Source organism: Phaseolus vulgaris, chromosome 7 (assembly GCF_000499845.2).
Source record: "Phaseolus vulgaris cultivar G19833 chromosome 7, P. vulgaris v2.0, whole genome shotgun sequence".
In the NCBI taxonomy this organism is placed as follows: domain Eukaryota; kingdom Viridiplantae; phylum Streptophyta; class Magnoliopsida; order Fabales; family Fabaceae; genus Phaseolus; species Phaseolus vulgaris.
Genome location: NC_023753.2, coordinates 4,386,077 through 4,413,589, shown reverse-complemented (window position 1 = coordinate 4,413,589; position 27,513 = coordinate 4,386,077). Strand labels below are relative to the sequence as shown.

The 27,513-nt window shown below is 31.9% G+C and overlaps 3 protein-coding genes across 3 annotated transcripts; 1 reads left to right on the top strand and 2 right to left on the bottom strand.

Annotated features, from left to right (window-relative positions):
• Positions 1-1,317: 1,317 nt before the first annotated feature.
• Positions 1,318-14,263, bottom strand: LOC137828516 (mitogen-activated protein kinase kinase kinase NPK1-like). Its single transcript, XM_068635124.1, has 17 exons — positions 13,849-14,263; positions 13,726-13,767; positions 13,443-13,508; positions 13,220-13,330; positions 13,047-13,127; positions 12,883-12,960; positions 12,703-12,785; positions 9,778-9,862; positions 9,544-9,644; positions 9,326-9,365; positions 4,921-4,980; positions 4,796-4,842; positions 4,510-4,717; positions 4,248-4,415; positions 3,769-4,094; positions 3,425-3,492; positions 1,318-1,643 (listed from the first exon to the last, which is right to left on the bottom strand). Exons 1-17 carry the CDS (start codon positions 14,086-14,088, stop codon positions 1,573-1,575), a joined length of 1,875 nt encoding a protein of 624 aa, XP_068491225.1. The 5' UTR covers positions 14,089-14,263; the 3' UTR covers positions 1,318-1,572.
• A 1,802-nt stretch (positions 14,264-16,065) lies between these two features.
• Positions 16,066-19,063, top strand: LOC137829716 (peroxisomal adenine nucleotide carrier 1-like). Its single transcript, XM_068636600.1, has 5 exons — positions 16,066-16,548; positions 17,015-17,246; positions 17,691-17,837; positions 17,951-18,111; positions 18,568-19,063. The coding sequence occupies exons 1-5, from the start codon at positions 16,406-16,408 to the stop codon at positions 18,845-18,847; spliced, it is 963 nt and encodes a 320-aa protein (XP_068492701.1). The 5' UTR covers positions 16,066-16,405; the 3' UTR covers positions 18,848-19,063.
• A 59-nt stretch (positions 19,064-19,122) lies between these two features.
• On the bottom strand, positions 19,123-20,663 carry LOC137829717 (uncharacterized GPI-anchored protein At5g19250-like). Its single transcript, XM_068636601.1, has 2 exons — positions 20,449-20,663; positions 19,123-19,852 (listed from the first exon to the last, which is right to left on the bottom strand). Exons 1-2 carry the CDS (start codon positions 20,537-20,539, stop codon positions 19,344-19,346), a joined length of 600 nt encoding a protein of 199 aa, XP_068492702.1. The 5' UTR covers positions 20,540-20,663; the 3' UTR covers positions 19,123-19,343.
• Between the last annotated feature and the right edge of the window lie 6,850 nt (positions 20,664-27,513).

Here is a 27,513-nt window from a genome sequence, read left to right as displayed (position 1 = left end):
CATAAAATTAACAGCACAAACTTTTTCGTTCCTTTTGGTCTCCCATGAAAATAACATCTTTATCATAATTTCTCTCCCAATCTAGAAATGATATTTTCATGCATCTTTTCTATCATCATGTTGATCCACCAAGAATCCAGGTCTTTCACGTTTGGAGGTTTAATAAGAGAAAAAGACACGTCCCACCTGGACACAAACATATCTTTTCATCTAGCTTTTGGCCTTTTCTAGCAACACAAAATTCAGCCCCTCAATCCCAAATTTTTTCTTTTCAATCAGATTCTTCCGTTGTCTGTGGGGGACCTGCTGCAATCTTTGATCAAAACAGTGTAATTAAAAAATATCAGGAAAAAGGTGCATCTGTTGCTATTTTTTGACCTCAACAACCAATGTGAAACGGGATTTGCAGATCCCAAAAGATCCTCCACCATTATTTCAGGGGAACAAAAAGAACTTATTGTGATTTAGAAACAAATTCATGGAAAATCAAGGCAGGCAGGGTCCAGTGAGAAAAACTGTGCTTAATTTGGGAGGCAGTAGGCAAACGAAAAAAATGAGCGGTGGAAGTAACATGGCAATTCAAAGTCAAACAGTCTCTAGCTTCTACCCACAATAATAATTTCCTTATAGATGCAGATTCTTCTAACTCGGTGCGTGTTGCACATTCTCACAGTTTTCATGCCCCCTTACATTCAGAATGGAAATAACAAAGGTGTCAGAAAGCTATTTTTCTCTGTTTCCATGTGATTTCAACCTTCATTCAATTTAATTCAAAGTTCAAATTTGATTTTCTCTTTGCTTCATACAAATGAACTAAAAGGGACTATGTGCCAGGTTTCTATATTCAACTCCCCTTCACTGCTTAACAACTACTAGAATCAAGAATTTTTTTCCTCTGATTTTTGTCTGTTAACCACGTGATTAACACGAATGTGGCTTTTGGCTATTCAAATGTGCACGGACTGAAACCATCTGCACTCGAAGTCTGAAGTTGAACTTATAAGGAGTGACATCCCTATCCCTTCGTGTTTCAAGGATGAAAAATGCATTTTATTTTGCCGAAGTTTCGATCCAGCCTCACTATCATTCAATCATGCTCATCTTATAATAATGATTTATGAAAAAACAGGGCAGTGTCTTATTTATTTTACAGTTGAAGAAAAAAAATGCTCTTAGTCAATAATGATTTTGTCTGTTATTTGTAAGTCAAACGTATCTACCTTATTTCTCCCGTTAAACAGTTACTAACTAATCACCACCCCCTGAAGTGGTTTTAATCCAGACAAAATAAATTAGTAAATAAATGGCAACTACGCATTATTTATACCCAACTCGGTACTCAGACTAAATTTTCTTTGCATCTTTCCATTATATATGTTTATACATAACTCAGTACACTCTATGAAGCATATCCCGCTATAATACATTTAATTGACAAAATATTTCCAACTTTGTTGCAACATCTTATTTGATGACATTGCAAGATTACATATGACTTCTCCAAGGGAAAAACGCTTTCTTCTCCCTGTAGTAAAATGTCAGTAGCCTAGTGAAAAGACAATGAGTAAACCATCAGGCTTCATAAAATTTGTGATCCTTTGGAGATGTAATCTTTCCTCCAGTTCCGGCCCGACGCATAATCTCTGAAATATACTTTAATGTCAGAAATAGTTTAAGATTAATTTTATCCAAGATAAAACGTTTTGTCAGCAAACTTTAATGTACAAACATGTGCCATGGAGGTTGCTTTTCAAATATAGATTTGATTTCCTAGCAATCTAAGGAAAGAAAATAAGCCCCCACGTTTTCTAGCAATAAAGTGGGTACCTGCTTTAACCTTTAGACATTTGGCAATTTAGTTGCGTTAGAGGAAAAAATAAACATAATGACATGGTTTGTGCTTGACAAAGTAAAATTATTGATGAAAATAGTATAAAGCTAAAATGCTTGAAGTTCAGATGGGTAATTTATGAGAGTAAAAGTTTAGGAGTAACTTGCTAAAAGTGTAAAATTGAAGTGAATTGTTGTAACATGACATAATAAGGACAAATGCTAAAGAAATGCTGTATTGTTAGCATTAAGGGATCCATGAGGAAAAAATAGAAGAAAGTAAATGCTTGAAGTTCGGATGGGTAACTGACAAAAGTAAAACTTCAATAATAAATTGCTAAAAGCGTAAAATTGAAGTGAATAATTTGTAACTAGACATAAAAGACTAAATGCTGAAGAAAATGTTGTACAATCTCTAAAATGTAAGACATGGTATATAAATTGATAATAAAGATTTATGTGCACAAGTATGTTCCAGATTATTTTTTTGAGCAAAAAGATGTTTTTCATGACTGGTTCAAAAGGATTTGTTTCTTATTTTTATAATTATAATAAAAATTTATACAATTTTCATGAGTTTTAGAAAATTAATGTATTTTTTCTTTTTAAAATTGTATTAGAATCATACTAGAATTGTTATAAATCCAACAAATACTTTTTAAATTAGACACTTCAAGGATACGTGTTCTACAAGTATCATAGAAGTCTCGTCCGATACGAGTATCCGACACCGACACCTCATTTAAGAGGAGTGTCTGAGCTTCATAGGTTGGAAGGCTCGAGCTGGAGAACACCTCCAAATGGTGTTATCTAATTTAAATTGAAAATGTGTTTGGACCAACCTTTTAGGCTAAAAGATAAAAAGGTCCTTGAACTCTCAATCAGAGTTCCATAGGACAAGCCCAAGTCCATTTGTAATGGACATTTCCAAGTTCTATTCAACATTTGCATTAGGGGTGTAAGTGGTCCATTGAACCAAATTTAATATATTTTTTTATTAATCCAATTAAAACTAATTGAGTCAAGTTTACCCTTTTTTTTATTTAGCAGCTGGATCCAATCCAGCTTAACTATAAATAGATTGGATAGCTTAAATTGTTTTGAAAAAATAACACCTCTTAATATTCTCAAAATAAATATTTTCAATGTTTCGTATTAAAAGATAACAAGAATACTTATAACAAACAAAAATAATATTAACATGATAAAAATATAAATTCATTTTTTATAGTAAAATTATTAGAAAATTCATATTGTTATTATGTATTTATTTATTATGTAGTTGGGTTCAATCAGGTTCGAAATTCAGAAATCAATTCCTCAAACCAATTCTTATTGGAGACACTAAAAAACTCAACCCAACCCCAATTACCCAATCTAACCCACAAAAATGTAATTGGATTGGTTAGGAGGGAGCAGGGTTTGTAGCTCATCTTGCAAGCTGACCAAATGGCAGGAAAGGAATATATACTCTTTTTAGAGATATCTTATATATTCTAAATGGAAAACCAGCCCTCATATACATGCAGCAAAAAGAAGAAGAAAAAAAAAGTAAACTGCATTCATTTTACAATTGGTAAAAAGAGAAACTTGCCTCGCTTCCTCTCGAGCTCTTCAACCAATTCTTCTTTCCATTTCCTTTGCCTCTCAGAGAAGTTTGAGCTGCAGATAAAAATAATTTTCGTCCAATTTCCACATACCGGTAGAAAAAATAAAAGGACAAAACTTATATACAGTATCATACATAGGTGCTAATTTCCAATCAGATTTGGTGTTTTATTTCGGTAAAATGCGATGCATTTAACAAAACTATTTATTATGCAGATTACTGAGGTAAAACTCCAAATCTATATAGAGAACAATATTAACAGTGCCTATAGTACTGAATATAATTTTTCTCCATAAAATTGCACTTACTATCAAGCACCAGATACATACCTTACACTAGATGATTCTAGCTGAGCATCATGAAGAGTCTCCTTTGATTCATTCAGCTCAGGTGGCTGAATTTCTTGCAAAGGTTGACAGTGAGCACCACTATGCTTCGATCGGTATATGGTATGACTCCCAGGGCTTGCTACAGTAGCACTGCCAACCATTGAGAATCGTCTCCAAGCCTGACTAGGCGATCTGACTTTTGATGTTACATTTGGGACACCCGAAATAACTTTCCTCTTTGAAAAGGGAGTAGGAGCAATGGCTGCATTTGATATGTTAAAGAATTCTTCATAAAGAGGTGTTTGGAGCTTCTTGAGTTCAAGGGCCTAATGTAATTCATTAAAATAAAATTAAAACAGGTTTGTAATCTTAATAATGCTACATTTAAAGAAAAAACAAAACACAATACAAAAGTAACAACAATTGAGTAATTCTATATAGGAAGTTAACAAATATATGGTGTTGAATTAAAATAGCACCTTAGCATCAAGGAAGTCTCTAATTTTACATTCAGTGACTTCTTCATCATCTTCGGTTCCTGGAGGCTCACTTGACAATGACAAGTTCGGTCTGTTTTTCTCTGAATATTGGGTTTCATTAAAATTGCAAGGATGGTCATCCGCAGGTCTGCTCAAAGGATTGCAACTCTATACCAGAAAATTGAGCAGTTCAGTGTTAAAAAATTTACTAATCATAAATGGAAACATCTAAAACAGTGGAAGAATGAAACAGACTTGACACCTTGGTATCATCAGAAGCTAATAGAGATTCAGATTTTACTGGTGAACCAATCAAAAAATCATCTTCATCCATCACACACATGTCATCATCATTGTTGTCCGCTCTCTGGTAGGAATCTGCTTTATGATATACAGTTGAGAACTTTATGCTATCTATCTGACAAACATCCTTCAAGCCAGTGCAAGTTGATCCCTGGACAGAATCCAAGCTGCAGAACCAATATGGTAATCTTAGTTGATCCTCCATACCCATAAGAAGTTTCACCAAGAATAAAAGATATACTTACAAGGTTCTAGAGTTCATTCCATATGTTGCCATCTTACTGCAAGAATCCTGAGATAGGAAAAATAAATAGTTGATAAAAAGCAAGTTATGGTGTGCATCATATATACTCACAAAGTGGACACTAACCCTGATTGAACTGCGTAAGACTGAATGAGATCCATGATAGTCACAGGTGATGAACGGATGCTGCAGATGATAAATATTGCAGAATCACTACAGTAACTTTGAAGGAAAACCTAAGTAAAACAATTTCAAAAGAATGTTCCACAGTTGGGCTAGTTGTTACTGACTTTAGCTGTTATCTATTTTTGTTCTATCTTGTAGTTAACTTAAGTTATTGGTGGATTAAGGCATTTTAGAACCAAAACCATGTGTAATAATAATTCATTCAGTTTATTTTTACTGAAATCAATTAACAAGAGCTTCACTTACCGAGTTCATGAGTTTTCTCTTGATTACAAAACCTTGATATGGTTTTTGGAAATTCAATACTAAGTTTGAGGCAGATGACAACAGTGCATAAGGACTATTTAATAGCTAAATGTTACACATACAACATGACGGTAATGAACTCGTGGAAATCTTATCACCAGTTAACCATTTTCAGACTTTTACTCGCCATTATGGATCAGAAAAATTGGCCCATGTTGCAACTGTACATCATTGTTAGAAATATGAAGAATATTTGGTGCTATCATATCAGAATAATTTAGAGTATCTCTCTTGGGATTGTATTTTATGAGTTGTTTCCTTATTTAATTAGGATCTGTTATTGCAAGGATATCATACTAGAAGAATCTAATTTGTAAGTGTTAAGAAGAGAGAAATTAAGAAAACATATGATGATTCACATGTGTTGAGACAACATAGGAGCTATTCAAGTTATAAGAGATTATTACAGAATATTCATTTACCTATTTTAAACTAATAACATAAATATAGAATCAATCTAATTGATCCTAATATCATTAGTTGTTAAATCTATAGGATTCTAACATTCTCTTTCAAGTTGGAGCAAGGTCATATATACAAAACTAATAACATTTACCTATTTTAAACTAATAACATAAATATAGAATCAATCTAATTGATCCTAATATCATTAGTTGTTAAATCTATAGGATTCTAACATTCTCTTTCAAGTTGGAGCAAGGTCATATATACCAAACTTGATATATTAATCTAAGGACCCCTTAGAATCGTAATTAAAATATCTACTAGTTGATTATAGTAATTGACTAAGCTAGTAAATATTTCCCTGAACATGACTTTCTCTCCAACAAAGTGACAATTAACTTCAATATGCTTTTACTTTTAGGGAATACTAGATTTGAGGCAATATGCAAGACATGGCTACTTGAATATATAAGTGATAATTGTGTAAAATTCCCAAACTTTAGTTCTTGAAGCAACTTTCTGAACCATACAAACTCTTGACAATAGCTACAACCATAGCTTGATACTTCGTTTCTGATAATATATAGAAAAACTAGAGGTGATCAATGGGGAGTACACCCAATCTACATCATAATACCCCACAATTCGAGCATGTCCTTTGTTTGATACAAAAGACCCTTTCCTAGAGTTCCTTTGATGTACCAAACAACATGAGTCACTGCGTTCCAATATTCCTTATATATATAAAAGACCTTTCCTAGAGCTCCTTTGATATATCAAACAATAGGAGTTACTGCATCCCAATATTCCTTTAGAATATTCATTGCACACTTCCTATGGAATATGATGAGCCCACTTTTGAACTATGTCAAGAAATATTTTAGTTAGCCAGGATCCTTCATTTGAAAATGCTTGAAAAAATGGTGTTTCACCTATGTCATACCAAGATGATCACTACCCATGATCACAATGTCATCAACAACAAAAAACCAAAAACAAGTGCAACCAACATGCAAGTGATGATGGAAGACAAAGTGGTCGTCAGCCTCACTCTGCGTCATACAAAATTATTTAATCAAAATACTAAAATCTATGGAACCGTGATATGGGTAACTGCTTCAGGTCATATAAAGATTTCTCCCAGTTGACATATTTGACTTTCCTTGAGTAATTGCTTGAATCCATATAAAGATTTTTCGCAGTTGACATACATGACTAGAAGACTTTCCTTGAGTAACATGTAAGGAGGTTTCTCCAAGTAAAATTTCCTCAAGCAGAACAGAACATGTAGAACTTAAGATTCGAGACTGTAAAGGATGAGAAGAAAGTGGTCAACATATAAAACTTAGTGAGGGGATTATATCTTTCAAGATGGAGGAAGACATGTGGTTCATTAGATATAACACGTAAGTATGGCATCAAAATTGGTGAGGAATATGAAAAGTTCGTATGTTCTTCAAGAAAATGTTTTGTTTTTTGGCAAGCTCATTTTGTTGAGGGATACAAAGACAAAATGTTTTAAGCAACACGCATGAGATGTCATAAAGATTAGAAACTGAGTTGACAAAATACTCATGCACTATTGCTTTGTAAAGTACGAATAGAGAATACACAATTGATCTTATGATTTCATGAAAAAGGATTGAAAATTAGAAATTAAAGATGTTTGGTTCTCTGTTTAGCAACCCAATTTTGTTCTAGGTATGGGATGTTGTAAAGGTTTGATTGGGTAGAAAAATACCCACACACATTGTCATTTTCTAAACTACAAATAGAGATATCAAATTGATTTTAGATTGGGAAGATAGTCGGTTCACAACAAGTATTGATGTATTTCGCTTTAAGTATAGTAAGAAAAAAAGTGGCAATTACTAAGGAATTAAACGCATGTTCAATTACCTTAAGCATTAACAAGTTCAAATAAACTAATGAAATTAAAGTTTTTGTATTTTTTTTTTCTTATTATACTAAAAATGAAATATGTCAATACTTGTTGTATTGAATCAACTATTTACCGTTTTGGATTTCATGATAAAAGGATTGAAAACAGAAAACAATTTTGAAAGATCTTTCATTAAATATCAAAAAGTACAATGAGAAAAATCATCTACAAAAGTAATAAGATATTTTGACCCTAAACCCTAATATAGAGGAAATATAACTTGGACCTATACATCTATAAATGGACTAAAGAAAAAGACAAAACCTGAATAATAACATGACTAGAATAAGAACTATGAATATGTACCTAATTGAAATAACTCACAAAATAAGAATTCTAACTTGGAAACAATGTTGTGAAACTCATAACTCGGAAAAGGATCGAAGAGGGAATGAAAACTCGTAACTTGAGGATCGTAACTTGACTTGGAACAGTTACTACTCGAGTTATTACTATACATAACATAATTAAAAATATATTCATAATTCATAAACTGGTCATGCATAAAATAGAACAACCAATAAATTCATAAATGTTTAATACAAATAAACTATCCAAGATCATTTATATTAATCATAGGATAATCATCTTCCTCCAAATGATTTCATTCATACTAATCATAGGATAAAAACTCAACCTCTCCACCCGCAAACACAAACAACACCAAATGAAATAAAAGAGAGGGGAGCTTGTGGGGAGCTAACGGCAGAGGCACAACGGTGACAAGCTTTTCAGTATTGAGTTTGATATTAGGGTTTTTTAGGGTTTCTGATAAGTGTCTTTATAAAACACTTTTGGGCCGAGTCACGAATCAAAGACAATCCACCATTCCCAAAAAATCGCAAAATCGTGCGATTTTACGATCTAGATCGCGATTTTAACAACATTGTTTGTGAAGACTATAAGTTAACTATTTAAAAACTTATCAATTATCGAGACTTGGATTTTGTAACTAAGCATGGATCAGGAGTGGGGATGTTGTTGTCTATTCAATAAGAGAAGGCATGTTCAGCTAATAGAGGCAATGAGACTCACATCTAAAGTTATTTGTCACATCCTCTTTTCTTGTTGGAAAACAAAATCTTTACAAAAAGTTATACAATCCTGAGGCCACATAAGTTTAATGATGGATAATAAATTAAAGGGAGCCTTAGGGTCACATAGAACATTATGAATAGAAAGAGAAGGAAAAGTATGGAAATACAAAAGCCTTGAGATTGTGTTTGAAAACCATTTGTTGTGGTGACAAAAGGTAAATAACCAAAAGTAGAAAGAGAAGCTTAAAAATTTACTAACAATTATATGATTAGTGACTGCAAAATCAAGGACTCGATAGTTCATTACCATTGTGTGCAATAGAAACAATGGAACTAGAGGCTTGAAGGTCCCCATACCATTAAAGGAAATTGTTGAAGATTGTTAATGGTATAATGTAAGCAGAAGCAGATCCTACAAGAGCATATTGTGAAAGAAAATAAAAGGATTTATTACCAGTTATATGATCGATGATCATAAAATCAAGGACCCATGTAATCTCACCAATGTAGTTCAATTTTTACTAAAATCAAGTAAACAAGAGCATTAACTTCTCTCTGAGTCAATGAGTTCTCTCAATTACTAGCCTTAATAGTATGTGATTATAGTTGATATTGTACAAGTTAGGGAAAAAGGGGGGGAAATATGCAAAAATACCTGTAACAACTCTGATGCAGAAGGTCTTAAATCTGGCTCCCTATCACCACAAATTAATGCATAATGATTAAAACTCAAATTAGCATTCTTAACCTAAAAGTCAAATTGAATCACTAGCCTTTTAAAAAACAAATGTAATTAAAATAAAATAGAATCATCATAATGGAAAAAGCATTATATATATGTACTATAATGGAAAAAATATTATATGTATGTACTTGTGGAAACATTTCAGCAAAAAGTCGTTTGCCTCAGGAGACAGATGTTCAGGTATGGGTGGATGAGATTTAGTTGTCCCAATATAGAAAAGAGCTGAAACCTAAGAAAAAAGAGAATTTTAAGTGAAAGCATGTCATTGAACCATCACATATATATGCACTCACACAACAGATATTAATTGGTGAATGTCGATGATAAAACTAGATTACTATGTTAGGTGAGGCTTTCATTACCTCTTGGGGATATTGTTGACTCCATGGAGGCTTTCCAGTGGCCATCTCTATCACAGTGCATGCAACACTCCATATATCAGTGGAGCTTAATAATCACAAATTAGAATTTGTCACAAAGAATAGTCAATATCTCTAATCAAATCTAATGATCAAAATGACAAAAAACATAGGCACAAACTAAGTAGTTTGTGAGAAATTATAAAACGTCATTTTTGTCGCTTAGTTTAGATTTTTCCAAAATTTAAAAAGAATAATGAAACATATTTCCATAATTTGCATTAGAAGTTTGACTCTTATCTATTTACTAGGATTTCCCCGGACCTTTAAAATTGCTTCGCAATGATTGAAATCCACATGCTTCTTAAAGAAAGAAAGACTCAATTGATTCTATAATTTAAACTCATTGTTTTTTTCTCAAATTCATTTCCAACAAAATGAAAAGAAAAGAAAAAGTTTAAACACATACTTCAAGAGCCAGAAACAATTTTAAAAAACTCAAATCATTACCAGGCTTTCATCAGAACTTTAGAATGCCTTCACAATGGCTGAAAAATCCACATGTTTCTTAAAAGAAAGAAAGACATCACATGATTCACTCTATAATTTTAAACTTGTGATTCTTTTTCTAAATTCATTTCCATCAAAAATGAAAGAAAAAAATATTTAAATGCATACGTCATGAGCCACAAACAATTTTAAAAAACAGAAACCATTACATATTAGATGCTTAGTCCATATTGTAGATCCTTAACTAGGTTATATGTTGATTAGAGGTTTGGGAGTGGAGTTAGATGTTCATAATCAAGAATGGAGCACTAAGAAACAAGTTAAGGTTTGCATCATCCTTCTAGAACAACAATTGTTTCATTGGACACTAGAGTACATAGAAAATCTCAAAAGAAGTAATGTGAAATTATCACAACTACATTAATTAGAAATTAATAATTGAACGTCTTGTTTTTATTAATATGAAAACAAATATGGTACTTGCTAAGAGTCCCATATTGAGTATAAGCTACTAAATGTGGTATTAAAACCTTGAAGTTCTCCCATCCAATGGACTAGTCTTCCAAGATAGATTTTCTTCTAATGTCTTAACTTCTAAAATTGGTGCTTTAATTAAGAGTTGAACTCACAAAACATTGGATTAAGGTACAAACCAAATACTATTACATAGTAAAGTCATCAAATAGGGTTAGTGTCAATAGGGTTAAAGTTGTTGTCTATAGGAGTATGACATTAAGTAAGATAAGATATTTGATGTTGTACTTAAGCCTTGAAGTTCTCCAACCTTTGGGTTGGACTCTCGTCTTGTGCTTAGATCCTAACACTACTTAATATAGCACCTAAATTCCCGAAAGATGCTTTTGTTGTTCATCCTAAATTCATTACCCTGCTAATATGTAAATAAAGGTAATTTAAATATCAATACTATATCCTTTATTGTTCGAATATTTTACAAATGATTTGTAAATTATTTTGAAGGTTTTGGTAGGCCAATAAATGAGAATATTTCATTTGTTATACTAATAAGAAAAGGATGCCAAATGTGGTTCACACATTGCTTCTACAAGAACTCATTGATTGTATCAAAACAAGAAATGAATCCATAACAAGTGAACTTTTGAAAAGAAAAGAAAATGAGGCTTAAATAGGAGGACTATAAAACAAGTATACAATGAAGAAAAAAAAATGACCAGCTTATCCTTAAGTAACTATAAACAGATATTGTTTGTTTATGCGTAAGGGCTATGATGAAGGCATATACTTTTAGAAGTCAGAACCAAAGGCATAAGCAACATCTACAAGGTTTCCATTAATGTGCCTCACTATTTCACCTTGTGAATTTTTAAGGTTTACAGCACATGTAGACCAAACCTCCAACCTAAAAATTGCTAAGTTATATTATCAATAATTAGTTGTGAGGCCAGCTCCATAGGAAACATTTCAACTTGAGACTCAAGGGATCTGAAAAAAAATTCTGATGAATAAGATACTGATAAAGGATGAAAACAATGATATACCTAGAGAGAAAAAAAATCAGAGATATTGGCTTTACAAGTGAGCTTAATTTCTAGAATTCACTACTTTGAAGGCTTAAATTTAATTATCCATTGACCAAAATACAAAGTTGTCATTCCTTATAATGAAAGGAAACAGCTTGAGGGGCAAACAAAAAGAATATCACCAAAAAAGTTTGTGTAATATATCCTCTTATTGCCGTTCAAAATTATTTGAATCCTACTATTCATATTCCTCCAAATCATTCAACTTTGTATCTCAAAACACATACTGAATCTTACAAATTTGTATCATGGACATGAATAACACGATTCAACCATTCATACTTCTTCTTTCTTTTACTTTTCATTATCAATTCTCATAAAAAAATTGAGAGTTACATAACATTAAATTTTTAATTGAACAGAACTGAAGAAACACTTATGAACTTATCCAATTTCATTATTCTTTGCTTTTTTTGTCACTCAATCATTTAATGCATGTAAGTTGTAACACTATTTAGCTATCTAATTGCTTTGTTTCCTTTCTTCCAAAATAGAAACTTTACAATCTTAGATATAACTAAGAAATTTGTTTTACATTGAACACTGTATATAATCTATACAATATTTGAAGTAACTTTCCATTGTCTCAAATCTTACAATTGGATACAAACTGTGATTCACAATTCAAAAATTAGTTCAGCAATTCACAACTCAAAAACAGTGACATAAGCCTCACTATGAATATGAATACAATCCGAGAATTTTTATAAAACCACCATTCAAAACAGATAAATATTTCCTCCCTATCGATATCATACAAAACTATTTCCTTTTGAAAACATTTATTGTGACAAATAAATCTTAAAAATACTTGACAGTACTATGATGATAACCTTTTTAGTATTACTCATACACTTACATTGTATGTCCTGTTTGTAAAATAACTTCAGGGGACATCCAGTGTGGAGTGCCCTTCATTGATTTTGCACCATTGATAGTAGCCTATATCAATCCACAAATTCAGACATCATGGCCGGAAACATGTTACCCAAGAAACTCGCAAGATCATAAAGAACTAATAACATCAATAGTATCATACCAGTTCAACAACTTTCTTGGATGCACCAAAGTCTGCAAGTTTAATGCACCCTTTGTTATCAACTAGAATGTTGGCTCCCTGTATCCAACAACACATTGACCAAAATGACAAAGAGAGGCACCAAAGCCGAGAGCCTTCTAAAAGTAAAAGTAAAAACGCGGTACCTTAATATCTCTGTGAATAATCCCATTATTGTGAAGGTATTCAAGGCCTAATAAAAGCTGTTTCGTATACATTCTTATAACCTGAAAAAAAAAATTAACATTGTGCAACAAAAGAATCACAACGCGATTAATTCTTTATGTGCTTCATAAAATAATGAATGAACATCACTTACGGATTCAGGGAAGGATCCAAATTTCCCCAAAAGTGATGAGATAGAACCACCAGGTACGAACTCCAGCAGAATATTTAAGGAATTCTCCTCTCTCGCAGTTCCCAAGTATCTCTATCATGATAAATAAATAACAAACAAAAAATGGAGGGGGGAAAGCACTTAGTACATTATTGAACACCAAGGAATCGAAGTACTCTGATTCGCATAATAAGACCACACTCACAACAATATTTGGATGTTTAAGATTCTTGAGAAGCTTGACTTCTTCTTCGAGCTCCCGAATATTAGCCTGACTCAACAGATTTTGCACATATCAATCATAACGTAAAACATCAACCAGCTTAAACAAAACAAGAGCACTATTGTTTTACACACAAGATGTGAAGTGATACATATCACTCATTCCACACCATGACCACTACAAACACTTCCACGAAGCTCAACAATGTAAACCTATAGCACAGTAGCAGTACTAAAATCAGGTAAAAGTGAAACCACATTTTCACCTGTGTATTCTCCTTGTAAGCGCTACCAGGCGCGATTAAAACCTAACAGAAAGCCAGAAATTGAACAATTAGTACGTAATCAAACAAAATTATAGCAAAAAAAACGACGAATCAGAAGTAGACCTGTTTGATGGCAATAAGCTCCCCGGAATCGAGGTTCATTCCCATGTAGACGTGACCGAAGGCGCCGGAACCAATCAACTCGCCCTTGCGCCACCGGATGGGAGGAGGAGGAGGTTTCAATGCTATTCGCGATTTGCGAATGGCAGAGCCAAGCTTGTCGGCGATTCCGGAAAAAGGAGCATCGTCGCCGCCGGCTCGGAAAACCAGGGACCGGCGAAGAGAGCCCAAAAAGTCTTGCATATTGTGGCTATGGCTAGGGTTTGGTGAGGGTGGCGTTGTTGGCGTGAGTGCGAGGAATGCAATATTTGAAAGAAGGAAGGAAGCAGATGATGAGTTTTTCAAAATGATGGTTGCTCCCTGCTGGACAGTGTATCCCAACGGTCATCTTCTTTTGACTTTTGAATGGCCCCATCGCATCACATGAATGGTATGCCCCTAATTTCAATGCTTTATGACCCATTATTTTAAAGTTCCTTTTTTATGTTGGGTGCTTTTATTTGTTTTAAAAAAAATGCTATTAGATAGTATATTAGAAGTGAATCTAAATTTTTAAAATGTCTAAATTTTTGTTAATATGGAAATTAATGAATTTTAAAACTTCTATATAAGTGATGGATAAATCTTGTTTGTAATAAAAATTTAACTCAATTGTATTTGGTTCTTACTATTCATTCTAACCAATTTGAGGTATTTATTTATGTTTTAATTTATTTATTTATTATGAGTATGGAATTGAGGGATTAGATCGTTTTCGCATTATCGCTTACATGGTGAGATCGAGAGAAAGTCAAGTGAAATTTAGGTAAATAAAAAAATATCATTTTACTTTTGACTATGTATGACAGTTATGCATGACCATTGTTCATTGCACATGTATTCGTTTACATGTTGAATGTAGAGATCTTGATGTTGTGTTGACATTTGTGATTGGTCGTGGTGTTCGTTGAAACGTTATGATGATTTGTTGATGATATGATAATTTGTTGAGAAACATTATTACTAAGATGAATTATACGTGAAGAGACAAAACAAAATTAATTTTTAAAATACCATAATCAGTTATATAAAATTATAATTATAATTAATTATATGATATTATATTATCAATCATAATAGTATATAATCAATAATTATGTTTATATTATGTTTAGTTTACTTAATTTATATAGTTTAATAACATATTTATGTTACATTCATGTGTGAATAATTGTTATTTAATAAGCGTAAATTATGTCATTATAATATAAAGTAATGAAATCAAGTGAGGAGCTTCCAACTAAATAAAGAATAAAAAAAAGTCAACTATATATTACTTATAATCGATTATCCATCATCTTAACGTAAATACATTAATATATGATTATTTAATATTATAAAATAATTGGTTAAATAATATAATATAATAATAAATATTAAATAAATTTATATAATACAAATATTTAATAATATTATTAACAAAATAATAAATAATAAATAATAATATTATCAATATTATTAATATAATTAAAATTTAAAATTTAATTATTTATAATAGTAAAGATAGTTTAATTATTTATAAACATAAATTTTTAAAATAATAATAATAATAAAATCATAAATAATCCAAATTTATAAAATAATAATAATAATAATATAATAATCATAAAAAATTAATCAATTTCATTCAAAATTTGATGATTTAGAGGAGTCTATCAAATTATATAGATTCTCGATTCTCATATAAGTATTGTTTTTTTTTTAATTATGGTAATTTGAGTATCTTTTTCTATAATACTGTATTATATGATTTTATGTTTAATATTTACTTGCTGCTGAATTTTTAACTAATTTCGATTAATTTTATGAAATTTATAATATTGCTTAAAATTTTTATCATTATTTCTTTTACAATCTTATTTAATTTTATCAAAAAATCATTTTTAACAATTTTGCATTTATTTACGTTGTTGGATAACTCGTAACTTTTACAAGTAAGTTCACAGGGAAAATATTTTAAACACAATGAATGTATTTTTTAAAAGAGATAAATATTATATTATATAAAATTGAAAGCTATTATCTATAGTCTCTTTGTTTTTTCTTTGGTTACCGATCCAACCGTATATTTTTTTATGCAAGTTCTTCTTAGCCCACGTTTTGGATTTTTATCAATATTACATATTACGATTTTGATAAATTAGTTTAAATTTATAATTTATTTTTGTATAGATATAACTTAATTCATTTTATCTAAGTGAATATAATATAAATGGGTAGGAACCTATTTTTATCTGATAATTAATTGCTTGTCTTTTTTCCTCATTAGCGGTATCATAAAGTTTGAAGGTTGGAAGCTCAACATTCGCATTCAATTCAGCCCAATCCTTACCAAGTTACTGTCCTTTAACTTATTCACTTCATGGGTGTCTTGGAAGCTCGTAAAGACAGCACCTTTTGTTTTGTATCCTTCAAATCCCAATTCCCTTTTGTCCAACAAGTATAAATTTTGTGTCTTGTAACTCTATTCACCTTGTGTTTGATCATTTGTTTGATTTTTTGGGATTGTTGAGAAAAGAAGATGCAGCTTGATCTGGAATCACTGTCAGAAGCTACTTCTGGTGCCATTGGGTCACTTGTTAGTACCACCGTCTTGTACCCTCTTGATACTTGCAAGACAAAATATCAAGCTGAAGTTCAAGCTCAGCATCAGCGAAAATACAAGTTCCATTCTTCACCCTTTTGACATTTTGGGGGTCCGACTTAATTATATTCCGAAATATATGTACTTGTTTGAAGGGTTGGGTTGATTTTGATATTTTTGCCCAATTTCTATTTAAGCAGCTTATTAGTATTTATTATTGTAGTAGTTGACATTATTTGTAAGTGCGTTTTGTCTGGATCATAAGCCAAAATTAAACAAATTAGGTTTAAGTGTGTGTTTGGATTATAGAGCCCTTTTATTTGGTAAAAAATGAAGCAATAAAAACTGGAAATTGGGTGTGCCATGTAAAGCTGGTCACTGCTTCCACTAGAAAATCTGGTTCAATGTAAAAAGCCAATGACAATAAAACTTTCTAATTGCCAAAATTGCAGGTGTTCGTTTGCTTTATCTTGATGTTTTCTAGGAAGAAGGAATTTTATAGTGAGTTGTGCTTATTTGATTTTGTTGCTCTGTCTTCTTGTGTAGGAGTATTTCTGATGTTTTATGGGAAGCAATTGCTACCCGTCAGGTGCTTTCATTGTACCAAGGCCTTGGGACAAAAAACGTGCAGTCCTTCATTTCGTCCTTCATTTATTTCTATGGATACAGCTACTTTAGGAAGCTGTATTTGAAAAAAACTGGAAACAGGTCCATTGGAACAGCAGCAAATTTGATTGTTGCCACCGCTGCTGGGGTCTTTACAATAGTAATAACGCAGGCAAGCATACTTGTAATTATGTTTTGGAGAAAAATTATTGTTAGTTACTTAGATGTGTTGTGCTTTTCTGTAATATGCCAACTGGCCTTTCTTAAATTAGCATGAAATTAAGTTTTTTTATTCCGAGGGTAATTATTCTGTTGACATAGCAACTATAGCTAAGGTCAATATTTGGCATTTGTGGTATGTGATCAACAAAGAGTCACCTAAGCTTAGCTGTTGTATTGGGGTTTCGGGTAGGTTTTCTGGTTCATGTCATAGCAAGAACATTATCCAGCGAGAAAAAGAAAGGAATATCACCAACCAATACAGTGTTCTTTTAAGTAACTTGTTAAGTAATATTATTTACAAAAGAAACAAACTGTTTCCTAATTAATTTCTTGTACTCTCCGAACTCAACCTTTCCTTACTCAATCTTCACTAGTTTGTGCTTGTATATTATAGCCCTTAGATACAGCATCCTCGAGGATGCAGACAAGTGAATTTGGAAAAGCCAAGGGATTCTGGAAGACCCTTTCAGAGGGTACATGGAGCGAAGCATATGAAGGACTTGGCATTTCCATTCTTTTAACAACAAATCCATCCATTCAGGTATCATTTTTAGGATGCATTTATACAAATGAAACGTAGAGAGGAACCCTTTTTCCAGATTAGGTTTCAGTTGAGGATTACCTAACTCAGACAGGGGTTTTTCTACCCAACAGTATACTGCATACGATCAGCTGAAACAGAGAATATTAAAGGGCAAGATAAGCAAAAAAACAGGTACAAAGTCATCCCCAGAAGCACTCTCTGCATTTTCTGCTTTCATGCTTGGTGCAGTTTCAAAATGTGCAGCTACGTGCTTGACATACCCAGCTATCAGGTGGATGATCAATTTAAATTAGTTTCCCCCAAAGTTTGTTACCTTACGTCTTTTATTGATTCTGGTGAATATTATGCAGAAGAAGAAAAAAATCATTTTTTATTTTATGCAGATCTGCTGTCTCTTGAGATGTATCTGACAGATACCATTAGTTAGTTAGCTAGTTACATTATTTAGTTAACTTAGTTGGTTTAAGAAATAGGGCATGTTACCAATAAATAGGAAGAGGGGTTAAAAAGAGTTACTCCACTGTGAGTTGGTATTGTGGCTTGGATCTCTTGAATATCCTAGGAGTTATTATTTTTCTTGATCAATGTAATTACTTTCTCAGGGGTGTAATCTAAATCGGTTTCCACCAGTATCGTGATAAAAAAAAACTAATGTGATACAATAGTGTTTTCTCTATTTATGCTAAGCTGTGGACTCGCTGATTAAAGATTTTTTAATTTTGGTTAGGTGTAAGGTCATGATTCAGGCTGCTGAATCAGATGATGATAAGAGTACAGAAGCTGAGAGGAAGGCACAGAGGACAATCTCTGGAGCACTCTATACTATTTGGAAAAGAGAAGGTGTATTGGGATTTTTCAAAGGATTGCAGGCGCAGATAGTGAAAACTGTTCTCAGCTCTGCATTACTTCTGATGGTAAAGGAGAAGATCGCAAAGTCCACATGGATTCTAATGCTCATGATTGGAAGATACCTATCTGTGAATTCCCCCAAATTGAAAGCAATTTGAATGTCATGAGTAATTCTTAAAACAACTTTTCATCCAAGAATATGCTAAAATTGACTTTGTTTACCATGGAGGAAAATAATGTGAGGAGTGTAGCTAGCAGTTTAGACTGCGTTTCTGAAGGAGTGCCAAAAATGACATTTCAGACCAATGAAGTCTGACCATCTATTATGCTTTTTTTTCTCATTAGATCTTAGCATCAAAGTAGACTTGTTTATACATTGCCTGTTTTCTGTTAGCCCCATATTAGCTTTTGTATCATTTGGCAGATGCCAAGCTCTAAAAAAATGATATTATTGATAATAATGACAACAAGATAACAATCCTTTGGGAACAATGCTTTCTTTCTCCTATTTGTCTCTAGCATTCTATAGAATTACAATACAAAAACAACACTTATACAAGGGCATCTCAATCAGCTCACCCTGACACAAGCAATACATTTTGTTGGTAACAAAATTGCAACCCTAAAGCATTATCAACGGCCATCCTCTTGGTTTCATAACAGGAAGATGTAACCAACTAAGAAGAGCATTGAGCAATAAAGCAATCCAGATTTGGAAATCAAATTGGCACCATTAGAACTATAAGGAGAAAAGGTTCCTGCAGGAGTGTTTGTTGTCAAGACAACAACAATCCAGTTATCTTCTGAACCAATACCAATTCCTGTATATGTTGTGTCATTGAGACTATCTGAATAGAGAGATTTCGTGAAATTAGTGAGGACAAGACTTGGAACGAGACCAGGAACACAAACAGGCATTATATTTCCATCCCTTGTGTTGGAAATAGCCAAGTCACACTTTGATAAGAGGTCTGGATAGTTGGAAAACTGAGGCTCAGTGCCAGGTACGGTGTTAGCACCTGTGGTATTTGTGCAGGGTTGTTTCTTGAATTGGTCAGCTATTTTATTAGCAAGGCAATCTGCATTGTCATTCCTTGTTAGAGCTTTCAAGTTTATTGATGCTCGATACTTGTTGATACCCTGATAAAGATTGTCTTCCTCATCTGCAGAAAAAATGTTAAGGTGAGGTAAGTGCAGGTTCAACATGTTAACTTCAATAGTATGCAAACGTCCGCGAATGTGCATGTAAGCCAGAAAATTTTGACACGAGAGATTTTAAAATTAATTCTACCCTTAAAAAAGAGAGCCCTTAGATGCTTTATAAAATGAAATTTTGATGAAGAGAGTACCATCTTCCCCCTTTTACTTATACATGAACAAGCATGATATGATTGTTTGTGGTGCATGAAAATACAAATTTTCCTTTTGACAAACATCTATCCTCGAACAAGACTTAAGTATATGAAACAAAAGTAACTTTTTATTAATTTTTTAAAATATGTTAACTATAATGCAAATTACATGTGATATTTTGGTCCAATTTAGCACACTCATAATCCCAGATCGATCTGTCTCCTAATCAGGCCTAGCTTGCATTGAGAAACAAAAGAAAGATAACAATCACAACACAAATGACCAAGTACCCAGAAAGCAGAAAAACATAAACTCAGTTACATTAGCTTATTACTAAAATCAGTAAGAAAAATGTTCTTTCAATAATGAACACTAGCATATTCAAGAGAGAGCAAGAAGTACTCACCACTGTCACATTTAACTGGATAGTTCATGAAGAGAATCAGAAGGGGAGAAAGGAGAAGCCAGAAACACAGAGAGAACTTGGGAAGCACCATCCTTGGCTGTTTAGTGTTGTTAGGTGTAGATGAAGACTCCTCACATAGCAGAAAAGGTTGGCACTTTCGGATCCTATATGAGGGGTTCAATTCAAACACAAGTTTCCTAGTACAGGGTGCTTTACTGTTTCTTCAAGCATACGTTAGAAGCTATGGACATCACACCGACACCGAGGAAGACATTGCAACGGTAAGGAAAATGGTTGCTGGTATTTCAGTATCAGATTAAAATGGGTTTGTCCTTTTTTCCCATGCATGCATAGATTTTTTTCATTTTACATGTGGAATTTGTTATAATTGTGGGATTAGTAGAGTCATATCACATAACATGGCGATTATCATCTCCCATTAAGGAAGTAGGTTGTACCTAAAAGTCTCTGCCTTACACCAATTTGGTGCACCCAATAAATTTTGGACTGGATATTAGATGTCTTCTCTACTAATGTACACATTGAATATCATAACTTCCTACATCTAATAAATAATTATCACTTCACACCCATTTTTTTCACGTCCTTAATTGCCTCGTTCTTGTCACATTTTTTTTTCCCAATATGTATCTCCTTTCTCATGTAAAATAAAAATAAGTTATTTTCACTAAGAAAACTCAATAAGTTTATTTATTATTATTATTATTGTTAACGTAAACATGTACGCGAAAACATGTGTCTTGGCATTTCTATTAAAATAATGTAATTTAAAAAAAAATATAAAAGATAAATACATTTATAAGAAGAAAAGTAAATATTAAATAATAATAATGATAATAATAATTATTATAATATATACAAGTAGAGATAGAAAGTGTAAACGTGGATACTGTTATAAATAATAATACTTAGATCTTTCACGTTCTTTCACGATATTCTCAACTCTCGTATGATCTGAACTTTAAGATAAATTTTAAATGACATGTGAACTTTAATTCTATTTAACTCAATCTTATAAAATCAGTTTAGAAGATAAAGTTTGCACCTGTTATATATTATGAAATGTCTTAATAAAAAATCTACATAATTTTATTTTCTTCGGCATGGAAAGAGCTTTGGTAACAGAAATAACTCAACCAGAAGCAGCATTTCAAAGTTAGCTCCTCTAGAAAATAGTTGCTGGGTGTACTCAAAACCGGAAAAACAACATACTGAAAAGTCAACAACTTCAAATTGGTAAAGTGAATTGAAAACTTTCTGCCATTATAAAAGTTATGATATGTAAATAGGCAAAGAGACAATGGTTTAACGGATCGCAACAACTCTGTCCACAAAATCCATGAGTAGTTACCTCTTCTGTTATATCTGGTGCAAATTTTGACAAGTTCAGATTGGTGACAAACATCCAGTGGGAATGCCACCTTCTAGACACTACACTTGTTCTAACAGTATCTTTTGTTGGAAATAAACTCAATGTATTGAATGATTTCATCAGGTAAATTGTCTATCCAATCTTTGTCATCCCCATACACCATCGTAGTAATACAATATGCCACAAATTCCAAGGTGCTCTTTTTTTTGTGTTTGACCAAAAATAGGACATTACAAATGTCTAAGTGCATGTGTTTGGACGTGTTTGCAAAACTGGTAATAAAAAAATATTTTGATTTGATGAGATTTATATTTGAATGTTTTTTACCTCTTTATAAACAAAGTGTGAACCTAGATAGTAAATGGAAATAATTATAGAATTGTTGATGTGTCGGTGATCTCATCGTTCCTTATTTTAAGTCTCCTTCTTTAATTGTTGGCGTCGGTTGATGTGGAAAAGGTATTCCGACGATCAAGTAAGTACTCTATGTAAAAAGTGTATAGTGAAAATTGATTAAAACGTATCTTAAACCTCTGTAGAAGGTTTATTTATAGTTTTAGTCATGAGTCTTTGTTGTGATGAGCCGAATCTATCAAATATCAGTTGTTAACTTATTTATAGCATGATTCCTGATTTATAGAAAGATATATTGGTATATCTGTATAGTTTGTATTTGGAGAATATCTTCAATATCTTTTACTAAATCAGTGTTTAACTGATTTATTGGGGATGTCACCCGGATTAGGTGGGACATTATCATGATCCGTAAAAAATTCTTATATTAAGTGTCTTAAATGTGTTTTGATGTAGCCGCCCGATCACGAAGTCGAATAAGTGACTCGTTTAATACCGATATGTAGAGAATAAAATCAGTGAAAAAATCACTGAAAACAAGTTGAGTTCTTTTTATACAATAGCTAAAAAGTTGGTTTTAACTCAACATCAATTCTGACCACAATAAATTCCTTTATTCTAAGTGAATCAACCTAAATGTCTCTACTTTACATCCTGCTCCCCTTCAGCATACTAACATTAACACGTGTGCTATGATACACAAATATGATGCTTATAGTGATAAGATTAATCAATATGTGAAAATGTATAAAATTTTATACATATGTTATGTGATTATGCAAATTCAAATTAAAAACACATTTATATAAATAAGAAATTATGAATTATTATCATTCTAAATCACTTTCTATTGTTTAACACTTTTCAATCTCATTCTTTTTTGCAATAATGCAGTTAAAAAGAAATTTCATCTTTAGTTTATATGTGAATCAAATGGAAGTATTAGTCCTTCATAACCTGTGACACATTGTTTCAACTTCGATGTCATCCTAGTTTGTAAGCTAGTGCCTTAGAAGCTCCTCAGCCTCAATAATTTGAAAAATATAAATTATAATTAATAAAACCTACTATCAAGATTATAGATAACTCGTCTTATTATTAAATTTTATAATAACAAATCTAATGGTTAGTGTAAAATGATCCCGGCAGTGTGCAACTAAAATAATAGTTTTTTGAGTCTGCTCCTTTTCTGAAATTTAAAGCAGACAACCTTGGGTAGACGGTGTCTGGATTGAACACAATGTCTTTTATTCATCTCATTCTTCTTAGAGCTTGGAGGAAAAGATTCAAACATCTCTAATTAGAATAAGATGAAGATCTCTAACAAAATAATTAACTTATCTTCTTTCTAAGGGAAGAATTTTCCATAATGTCACAATTTCAAGTTTTCGATTCTCAGTTACTTGTGCAACGTTTTCTCAATCTTCGACATATCATTTTCTCGATTTTTTCCGCAGAGTTACATGATGTTTAGACTAAACTCTAAATCTTAACCTCTAAGTTTAAGTTAACTTAAGATCAATTAATAAAGTTTTGAATACTATATTCATTACCAGAGAGATTTATTTATTTATAACCGTAAATTTGGGCTTGTAATATACAATGACCCAAACCCAAAAAATTATCTCTTTCTTGCGATTTTCACATCATTATGGTATAATAATTATCCTGTAACGTTACTAATCCCCTCATAAAATGTGGTGTAAGATAGACCAGGAGACTAAATAGTCTAGTAGTAACATAGAGTTGAGCATTTGACCTACAAGTTGCATTCTTAATTTAACAATAAATAAAATTTTAAAAATCATCGTCTTTGTAACCAAACTTTTGTAAAGTAAGGAGATTATTATAGTTATGGAGTTCTTTGTCTTTGATATTTTTTATTCTCAAAGTTCTTAATAATTCAAAGAAAAAAAGCAAGATAAATTTGAATAACCAAAAACTAAAAATAATATAAAATTTAAGCAAAATAATTTTTTTTTCAGTTTATCATAAAATCATGCATTCATTTTTTTAATTATACAAACTAACTTTAAAAATATTATTAAATCATTTTATATAAAACTATTATTATTTTTATATGTAAGTAGATGGTCCTGAGTTTTTTTTTCAATTTATACAACATTTAACTTAATTATTGTAGACATCTTTTTATTCAAAAGTGACAAAGTCATATGTTCTTTAAAAAGTTAGATTTTACAAAACATTTCGGAAAAAATCATTTTAAGATATGTGTTGAATTGTGTTTTATTTATCTCGTAACAGTGTGTGGAAATTAAATTATCTTAAAAAATAATTATATATAATCCACTATTATTATATTAGTGGATGATAATTATATTATTTTTGTTTAAATAAATTTATAAAAAATATTTTTAATATAATTAATTTTGTTTAAATTCAAAATATCAGTTTATATATATAATGCTAAAAAGGAAATGATAAAATAGTTATAAAAAGCATTCGTTTAAATATAAGAAAATAATTTATTTTATTTTTTATAAAATAAAATGTTTTAAATAAAATTTGTAGGTGATGCCTTAACTCATTTTGGTTGGCGTCAGACCATGCCTGATGAAAAGAATGCGCTTCAAAATAATGGAACTTGGGAACTTGTTCCTTTACCATCTAGGAAATTTGTTGTTGGTTGTAGGTGAATTTTTGCTATCAAAGTTGGTCTTAATGGTACTATTGATCGTTTCAAAGCTCGTCTTGTGGCTAAGGGTTATACCCAAATTTTTGGTTTAGACTATGATGATACTTTTTCTCCAGTGGCAAAGATGGCTTTTGTTTATTTATTCATAGCCATGGTTGCTCTTCAACAATGGTCTCTTTATCAACTGGATGTCAAAAATGCATTTCTTAATGGGTATTTGCAGGAAGAAATTTATATGGAGCAACCTCCCGATTTTGTTGCTCAATGAGAGTCTTATGGATTAGTATGTTGTCTTCGCAAATCCTTATATTGTCTAAAGCAATCTCCTAGGGTTTGGTTTGGAAAATTTAGCAATGTTGTTCAACAGTTTGGTATGACTCGCAGTGAAGCAGATCATTCAGTTTTTTATCGTCACTCGAGTGTTGGGTGTATCTTTCTTGTAGTATATGTTGATGACATTGTTCTTACAGACAGTGATCACGATGACATCTCACAAGTAAAACAACACCTTTGTCAACAACACTTTGAGACCAAAGATCTTGGCAAACTCAAATATTTCTTGGGGATTGAGGTAGCATAATCCAATATTGACATTGTTATCTCTCAAAGAAAATATGCATTGGATATTTTGGAGGAAATTGGGTTGATGAATTCAAAATCTGTTGATATTCCCATGGATCCCAATGTCAAACTTCTACCCAATTAGGGGATCCTCTTTCAGATCTTGAGAAGTATATGAGATTAGTTGAAAAATTGAACTATCTCACTGTTACTCGTCCTGATATTTCCTTTGCAGTTAGTGTGGTGAGTCAATTTCTTAATTCTCCATGTGAAGATCATTGGAATGCAATCACTCGTATACTGAAGTACATTAAAGGCTCTCCTAGAAAATGTTTGTTATTTAGTCATAATAATCATATTAAAGTCATTTGTTATTCAGATGCTGATTGGACAGGATCTCCATCTAATAGAAGATTAACTTTTAGTTATCGTGTCTCCATTGGCAATAACTTTATCTCTTGGAAGAGCAAGAAATAAAGTGTTGTGGCAAGATCTCGTGCATAAGCAGAATATAGAGTTATGGCCTCGACTACTTATGAGCTTATTTGGCTTAAACAATTACTTAAAGAATTCCAATTTGGAGAGGTCACTCAAATGACACTTATATGTGATAATCATGTTACTCTTCATATTAGTTCAAATCCAGTTTTTCATGAAAGGACCAAACATATTAAGATTGATTGTCATTTCATTTGAGAAAATATTATATCGGAAGATATCAAGACTGAGTTCGTTAATTCAACTAATCAATTAGCAGGTATTTTTACTAAACCCTTACGAGGGCCTAAGATTGATTACATTTGTAACAAGCTGGGTACATATGATCTATATGCACCAAATTGAGGGGGAGTGTTAGATATTATAAGATATTATAGATATTATATATATTATTAGATATTTTTATTTATGTAATGGACTTAGCCCGTATGTTTCTTTTCCTATATAAACATAGCCCTATGTGTTCAATATACACAAGAGATTTAGTCTATTCTTTCTTTTCCTTTAATAAGATACAATTATGAGATAGTTGTATATATTCATATGTTAATTAGATATTGCTTGTTTCACTTTATTTTATTAAATATGGGTAAAATTAGGGATGTTACATTATGGTATCATAGTTGTTCAAACCTTAGGAGACCTAAGGGTTATGGGGTTATTTGTGTGTGCTTTAGTTTGTTGGTTAGTAAAACTACATTTTTTAAAATAAAATAAAATTCTAAAAACTTATCCTAAATCTTTCCTTTTGTGTATTATAGAATGACTCCTGGACCTCCTACCCCTCCCCGACCTTCTTTTGAGATGAACCAGATTGCCAGAGTCATAAAGATGATGGCTAATGCTACCCAACAACAAAATATGACAATGATTCAGAATCATCAGGCAACAATGTATCATTGGGAGACTACTAGATCAACTGCAACCATTTCCTATGTGAGTCAGTCTCAGGAGCAGATGGGACTGACGGAGTTCATGAGACACAACCCACCCAAGTTCAGTGGACATATAAGTCTTATGCCCCTTAGATGCATGTTGAGTATGAAGTTCGTCTATTGCATGTTAGTATGAAGTTATTGATTAACTTGTTAAACTAATGTTTTTTTTTTATCTCTTTAATTAAAGTCTTCATTTTTGTTTTAAGTTTTAAAGTAAGATAATTTCAATTGTTGTATTCCAGGTGGAATGATCTTATGAAGTGAGATGTGGTTGTAATTTGACATATGAATTGAAGTCATGAATATGAGATGATTTATGAATTGTAGTTTGATATGGTGTATTAAGTATTGGAATCTATAAAGAGATTACTGACTTTATTGATAATCTAAGTCATACAGATTAAAACATTAGGTGGTGAGAAACTCAACAAGGGTTGACTTCTGGATACTGGAGGCCTTAAACTTACGTTGAACTCATGAAGTTCAAGTGTGCTTAAATGATAAATGTTAATCTTTGATAGGAATTGGCATGTCTTTTAAAAGACGTAAGGTACTATTCCTTAGAGAATATCCTTGATATTTGAATTCATGTGTGATTTGAATACATGCATGTGTGTTGGATCAAATGCTTATCACTAGGTCAAAAATTATAGCTGATAGTTCGA